Source organism: Myotis lucifugus, unplaced genomic scaffold (assembly GCF_000147115.1).
Source record: "Myotis lucifugus unplaced genomic scaffold, Myoluc2.0 scaffold_341, whole genome shotgun sequence".
Lineage (NCBI taxonomy): Eukaryota > Metazoa > Chordata > Mammalia > Chiroptera > Vespertilionidae > Myotis > Myotis lucifugus.
This window is the reverse complement of record NW_005871389.1, coordinates 969350-977026: the sequence shown is the minus strand read 5'-3', so window position 1 is coordinate 977026 and position 7677 is coordinate 969350. Positions and strand designations below refer to the sequence as shown.

Sequence of the window (7677 nt, the reverse complement as noted above, 5' to 3'; positions counted from 1 at the left end):
CATTACTCCTAGTCCACATTCATAGATACTTCCTTTGGATCCCTAGGACGGCGCTCGTGACCAAGCATCTAGTCAGAAGGAGGCCTCCGGCTCCCGGGACCCTCCCACTCAGTGTCCCGCTCCCGGGGGAGGGGGGGGGCGGTACAGGGGGGGGGGCAGAGGGAGGGCGCAGGACACTCACCATCTCGGGCCACCAGCTGCGCGAACACGCCCACATCCTGAGGAGGAAAGGCAGAAAGTGAGTGGAGGGTCCCCCAACCGCTCCGCAGCCCCCTGAAAAGTGCCCCACCGCGTCTGCGCAGCCCTTCCGCTCTCCTTTCCCCCTCCTCCAAAAGAGCACCCCAACATCCACGCACATGCACACCTCAACTTGGGGGCTCAACCGGCCCCAATCCGTGGGGTCTGCAAGGACAGCACCCACCAGGACCCAAGACCGAAAATAAGTGTGATCCCTCCAGGTGGCTGGGAACAGGGAGGTCTTGGGAGGAAAAGGGGGACACCCCAGGGGTCCGGGAGGAAACCTAGGTTCTCCGGGAGTTAGGGGGAAAGAGCGGGGTCCCCTCAAAGGTTCGAAGTGCCCCTCGGGGTCCGCGATGGAGAAAAGGCCCGCCCTAGGGTACCGGATGCAGATGGGATCTCGCGGGGTACAAGGTGAGCAGGGGTGCCCCCCATGTCCCTGGATAAAGAAGGGGTGCTTTCCGGGACTCGGGGTGCAGAAGGGGTCGGCCCAGGGTGCAGGATAGAGAAAGAGTCCCAAGTAGGGGCGCATCTCACCTGCGGGGAGTCGGGAAGGCGGGCCTGGCGTCCGGAAGGGAAGCCTCGGGCAGCCTGGAGTCAGGGCGCGGGGCAAGGGCCCGGGCGAGGCGGGGCGGCGGGGCAGCTCCCAGGCGCGGACGGCGCAGACGGCGCAGGCGGCCGCGAGCAGCAGCAGCAGCGCGGCGCTCAGCGCCCAGGGCAGCCGGCGGCAGGCGGGGCCGGGGGACGCGGGCGGCCGCGGGGCCTCGGGGTCCGGGACGGCGTCCGAGCTGGAGCCCATGACCAGCGGTAGGCGGCTAAAACCGGGGTCCCGGGCTCCCCGCTTTATAGTGAACCCGGAAGCCCCGCTTTCCGGGGCGGAGACGGTGGGGATCCCAGCGCCCGCCCCCTCCAGCCAGGCTTTCCCTAGCTTTCTCTTCTCTGGGTCTCATCTCTGGTCTCCTTGCTCTCTCTCGCCCTCCAATCTCTGCCCCACTGCTTCTTGCTCCCGCGTTGTTCTCTCTCTCTCTCTCTCTCTCTCTCTCTCTCTCTCTCCCTCTCTCTGTGTGTGTCTCTCTGTCTCTCTCTTTCTGTCTCTCTCTGTGTCTCTCTCTCTGCCTCTCTCTCTCTGTCTCTGTGTCTCTCTGTCTCTCTCTCTGTCTCTTTCTGTCTCTCTCTGTGCCTCTCTCCCTCTCTCTTTCTGTCTCTCTCTGTGCCTCTCTCTCTCTCTCTCTCTTCCTCTCTGGGTGCCCCTCTGTAATTCTGTATCTTTCCTTTTATCTGTGCATCTCTCCCCATTTGTCCCTGTGTCCAGTGATTGTCTGCTTTGGGCCGGGTCTCGGGATGGTTCTATCCCTTATTATGTCTGTGTCTGTGTCTCTGGCTCTGACTCTCCCTGTCTCTGTCTCAGTGTCCCTCCCTGTCCTCCGCTCCTCTCTCCCTTTCTCCCTCCCTCTGTCTCTTGCTCTCACTTTCTGAACCTCTTTGTCTCTTTGTCTCTTTCCCCTCCTTGTCACTCCCACCCAGGTCCCCCCAGGGATCCCCTAAATCCAGTATTTCTGCAGAACCATCAGAGGACAGCCAGGCCTCAGCTGCCTTCTCCTCTGGAGCAAAACCCCCCAGTGGAACCCTGAGTGCCATACTCGGGGCGCCCCCCTCCCTCTCTCAACTTCTCCGGGACCCTCGCCCTTCCTTGGCCTGCCCCCACCCACCCACCAAGACCACTTCCTGTCAGGAGCCCCCCTGGACCCCACAAGCGGAAGGCTGGAGAGTCCAGGTAGAGAAATTCCCCTTGTAGGAAAAGGACACAACTGAGACAGAGGAAATTCAAATTTCCCTTCTCTCGGGCGGGGGTGGGAGGAGGAGCAGAGAAGCTGCCATAACTCAAAACCCAAAAGAGGAAGCAACCCTGGATTGAGAGATGGGAAGAAAGCCCTGCTCTGCCCAGACCAGCCGGGTGGACACTAGTCAGTCCCTGAGCTTCTCCAGGACCCAATGGGAAGATGGACTGGGCAGTTGGTCTCAGGCCTCCGCCAGCAGGCCAGGAAATGCGGGGGGATTTGGGTATAGGATGCCATGCTGTGCTCGAAGTTCTAGCATTGGGCCCTGCTGGGGAATTACAGAGAGAAAAACCATAATGATACTGGCTCAGGTTAATGCGAAGGTGCTAAATGCTTCCGTTATGTAAACGGTTTATAACGTGTGGTGTCCAAACCAACAGCGACAGCATCACCTATGCAAATTCTAGCACCTCCGTCTATTGTCTCTCGACACTCTGGGAACGGAAAAAGCCCAGCTGTCAGCCCAGCAATTGGTGTTTGAATGAGCCAACCGGAAGATTCCGAGGTTTGCCCGAGTTGGAGAACCCACTGCATTGGACCAAGGTTGTTCCTTCACCCCTGCAGTCCCTCTGACTGGAATGTTCTTTCTCCACATTGGCAGCCAGCCTCGGCTCCCACCATCCTTCTGGGTCAAGATGATGAACAGGGCATCAGCCTTTACTTTCACTCTTCTGAAACCCCACTGCAGTGACAGTTCAGTGATTGTTTTGAAACCCAAAACAAAATGGCTAGCCAGCAGGGTGGAAAGCCAAATATTTGCCTCTTGGAATTTCACCAGCATCATCCCCCAAAGTTCAGTTATTGGTGACTCTCGCCAACGCTGAAGGAGGGGGTGATGGGTGGCCACTAAAACAGAAGAGTTTACTGAAAGTCAGTTCCCAAAAGAGACATCAGTGTTTCTCCGGTTAACCAACAAATAAAAGGCCTTTTAAAGCGAGTGGAAACAAGCATTTATTTGAAATAAAAAAGAATAGCTATTCGGGATGCACCAATTCAGGCAGAAAACCAGTCTTCCTCCCACTTAGGAGACAAAGGCAAGGGTATTTATGAGAAGGGGAGGGGGACAGTTACATCAATAGGCGGAAGGCATTTCTATTGGTACATTTAACAGTGTTGTTAATGCTAAACAGTGTTTTTAATTTTTAGTCCAGTAAGTCATTCTATCTGCTTTCTTTTTAAAATATATTTTTATTGATTTCAGAGAGGAAAGGAGAGGGAAAGAGAGAAATATTAAATGATGGAAGAGAATCATTGATCAGCTGCCTCCTGTGTGCTCCCCACTGGGGATCGAGCCTGAAACCCAGGCATGTGCCCTGACTGGGATTCGAAGAACCTTGACCACCTGGTTCATAGGTCAATGCTCAACCACTAAGCCACACCAGCCAGGTTATACCTGCTTTCTTTACAAACAGTTTTTTTGGGGGGAACAAGGCTTCTTAAGCGCAGCCCCAAGGTTATTTGGCCCTTTTTTTAACATTCCAAAGTTTTGAGACATAAGATGTGCACGGAAGTCTCTCTAACATGGCACTCCAGCTCCATTTTGAAGTAGATCCTTTTTTTGTGTTTTTTTTTACACTTCCCATCAGGGTGGGAAAGTATCTGTTTTCTTTTGTCCCCCAAAGAGCGGAAATAGCAGTGTTTCTGGTCAGAGGCACAGCAGTTATCGACCGAAAACATCTCTCTGAACACAGGACTATTGAGCAAACCTGTGAACCTGAATGCAGGCACTAAAACTTTCCCACCGCAACCCTGGCCCCGCTCAGCATCGGGACCCAGAAGATAGGATGCTGACAGGCCCATCTCTGAGAAATCTGACCGACCAGGAAGAAAGCTTTAAACATGCTGAGGCCACAGCGCCCTCCCCTCGATATCACTGCCCTGCCAAGAAGCCAATCTGTTTATTATGAAGCCCTAGCCCACAGCGGGCGACAGACAAAGATTGCCTAAGCTGACAAAAAGAACGAAAAGAGGAATTCAGAGGACTCCGAAGATCACCATCTCAGACAACCCAAATGAAAGTGCCCCTCCCTCGGCCCTGTTGCATCACCCACCAAATTTCCTTACTAGCCCTTTCTGCCATCTAGAATATTCTTGTTTGTTTACTTGCTTACGATTACTGTCCCCACCAAAGTGTTATCTCCTGAAGAGGAGCATCTTCAACGGCTAGTTTCGAGTCTACCTCTAGTGCCTATTAATATTTATGGAATGAGTGAGTAAGTTAATGAATTACAGCAATTAACAGCATCAGCTCTAGAGATCAACAAACTACAGTCTGAAAACTATGAATTTTTTTGTTTGATTGTTTTTTGTTTTTAAGTGGCTGGTAAAAGTCAAAAGAATAAGCCTATTTCCTGACATACAAATGATATGAAATTCAAACGTCAGTGTCCACAAATAAACTTCATTGGTGCACAGCCACGCTCCTTCATTTACATATTGCCTGCTGGCAGCTTTTGCAATACTACAGCAGAGCTGAGTAGTTGTGACAGAGACTGGCCCACACAGCCAATATTTACTCTCTCTGGACCATTTTAGAAAAAAATTGGCCGCCTCAGCTCTCAAATTTCTTGCTGAGGGCAAGCAGCTTCCCCTCTCGGAGCCTTATTTCTCACATCTGTTAAATGAGAACAATAGTAGATCTCAAAGGGCAGTTGAGAGCTTGCTGTAGGCCAGTGGTTCTCAACCTTCTGGCCCTTTAAATACAGTTCCTCATGTTGTGACCCAACCATAACTTTATTTTCGTTGCTACTTCATAACTGTAATGTTGCTACTGTTAGGAATCGTAATGTAAATATCTGATCTGCAGGATGGTCTTAGGCGACCCCTGTGAAAGGGTCGTTCGACCGCCAAAGGGGTGGAGACCCACAGGTTGAGAACCACTGGGCTAATATCTTCTACCAGTTTGGTTTTGTTGATGATTTCCTTTGCTGTGTAAAAACTTTTATTTTGATGTAGTCCAATTGATTTTGTTTTTTGTTTTTATTTTTAAATTTATTTAAAATTATTTTAAAAAATAATTCTTTATTGTTGAAAGTATTACATATATAGGCAGTGACAGGCACTTTGGGAGAGTTCAGAAAAGGGGAGGAGCTGTCATGCTCGCGGCATCTTTTCGGCAACTCTGGCACACCATCATCCCAAGGTGTGGATGCAGAAACTGACTCCACAAGTTGAAGTCACTCAACCCAGGAGGCACAGTGAGTGTTCTGAAACCCTTTTCCACACAGAGGGGCTTAGTATGGCTCTGTTCACTCCCTCCAGGGAGGGGAAACGAAGTCTGGCAGCCTGGGGAAGGCTCAGGCCGCAGCCAGGGAGCACCATGACGTGCAGCTGTGGTTGGGACATCTGAGCCAGGCAGCCCCACCCACCATGGAGCTGTGGGCATTACCTTCCTAACACCTCTGTGCTCAGCTGTCTCCCTGAGGTGAGCGTGGGCCCGTTTTCCTCATCTCTAGGGGTAGGGCCTGAATCCTCATGCTCAACATCATAGGGCTCAAGGGAGGGATGGGGCAGGAAGTCGTTGTGAAGGGGGAGCCCCCATCTTCTACCTCTGAGGCCCAACAAACAGGCACCCACTCCAAGAGGTGTGCCTTGATTTTTTTCTAGAAAACTTCATTTCCTTTTCTCTGGGTTTCCCATTGTCCCCATCCCCTGGATGTGGCCTCGCCCAGTGTCAACTTTACTGTCCTGGATCCTTTGTGTCCCCCAGGGCAGAGGCAACGCCTAACAGAGGATGGCAGTGATGTTTGCTGAGTGAGTGTACAAGCTAGTGAGCAAAGGACCAAATTGGGGGGGCAGGGGATGTGAATTGAGAAAAAGAGAAAAGGGGGAAGGAAAGAATTCAATGAGGTCTGCGAGAGTGGTAACATGTACTGAAGGAGGAAAGAGGCACAGAGAGGGGAATTACATTGCCCACCGTTAGTCAAGTCTCTCAAAAAGCTGGGTCCTAGCCGAAACCGGTTTGGCTCAGCGGATGGAGCGTTGGCCTGCGGACTGAAAGGTCCCAGGTTCGATTCCGGTCAAGGGCATGTACCTGGGTTGCGGGCACATCCCCAGTGGGAGATGTGCGGGAGGCAGCTGATCGATGTTACTCTCTCATCGATGTTTCTAACTCTCTCTCTCCCTTCCTCTCTGTAAAAAAATCAATAAAATATATTTTTAAAAAAGCTGAGTCCTAGATAGGCCAGGAAAACACAGGGCCGGCAAATGTGCATACCTGTCGTGTTGTGTAAATGTTGCAAGGCATGGTGATGCAAAACACTGAAGCTTCGCCCTAGCTGGTTTGGCTCAGTGGATAGAGTGTTGGCCTGCGGGCTGAAGGGTCCTGTGTTTGATTCTGGTCAAGGGTACATGCCCAGGTTGTGGGCTTGATCCCCAGTAGGGGGCGTGCAGAAGGCAGCCAATCAATGATTCTCTCTCATTGATGTTTCTATTTCTCTCACCCCTCTCCCTTCCTCTCTGAAATCAATAAAAATATACTTTTTAAAAAACAAACACTGAAGCTTTGTGGAGTTGGGGTGCATCCCAGGCTACTTTGGACTTGTGTATTTCCAATGTGATGTTTTGTGTTCAGAGATGAGGAAAGGGGGCTCCATGTGTTCACAGATGTGTTTCTAATTGAGAAACAACAAATAGCACAAGATCCAAACTGTGGGGCTTCAAATCCCAGCTCTGCCTCTTGCTAGTTGTATGATTTTGAGCAAATTCTTTCACCTCTCTGCTCCTTGCTTTTCCTATCTGGGAAGTGTGGCTAACAATAGTGACCACCTCGCAGAATTATTGTCAAGAATAGGGAATCAGAACAACAAAGTGACAACAAATACATATCTATCAACAAGTGAATCAAAAAATCTGATGAACAGAATAAACTGGTGAATGTAATAGAATCAGGAGCATGGAAATGGAGCGGACTGACAATTCTTGGGGGGAAGGGGGTGTTAGGGGGTGCGGGAAGAGATTAGACAAAGATCTTATATGTATGTATGCAGTACCTATGGACGCGGACAGTGGGGTGACGAGGGCCTGGGGTGGCGTGGGAACCGGGTGGAGGGGAACTATGGGGGGGAAAAGAGGGACATCTGTAATAATCTGAACAATAAAGATTAAAACAGCCCTAACTGGTTTGGCTCAGTGGATAGAGCCTCGGCCTGCGGACTAAAAGGTCCCAGGTTCGATTCCGGTCAAGGGCATGTACCTTGGTTGCGAGCACATCCCCAGTGGGGAGTATGCAGGAGGCAGCTGATCGATGTTTCTCTCTCATCGATGTTTCTAACCCTCTATCCCTCTCCCTTCCTCTCTGTAAAAAATCAATAAAATATATATAAAAAAAATAAAACGTATTAGGGCTGTTGGTGAAAAAAATAAAGATTAAAACAAACAAACAAAGAAAAGAAAAAAACAACAGGGAATAAAAAAAAAAAGAATAGGGAATCAGAATAGCATTTGGCATACAGTAGGCATCATGGTTGCCGATGGGGCTGACAGTCTGGTAGCTCTATATGATTGTATGCAGGGGTTGATCTTGTGAATGAACAACCAGGGTCCAAAAATTAGTGTGGACATCTATTGCAAAGATGTTCTGATGAAAATACCAAAACAATCA

General features: G+C 50.5%; 1 protein-coding gene across 1 annotated transcript in view; it reads right to left on the bottom strand.

Moving 5' to 3' along the window:
- TNFSF9 (TNF superfamily member 9) overlaps positions 1-1036 on the bottom strand; it is a 2999-nt gene extending 1963 nt beyond the window's left edge. Inside the window, 3 exon segments of the mRNA XM_014466449.2 lie at positions 182-218; positions 775-828; positions 890-1036. Coding sequence (XP_014321935.2) covers positions 182-218; positions 775-828; positions 890-1036 — 238 coding nt within the window.
- Between the last annotated feature and the right edge of the window lie 6641 nt (positions 1037-7677).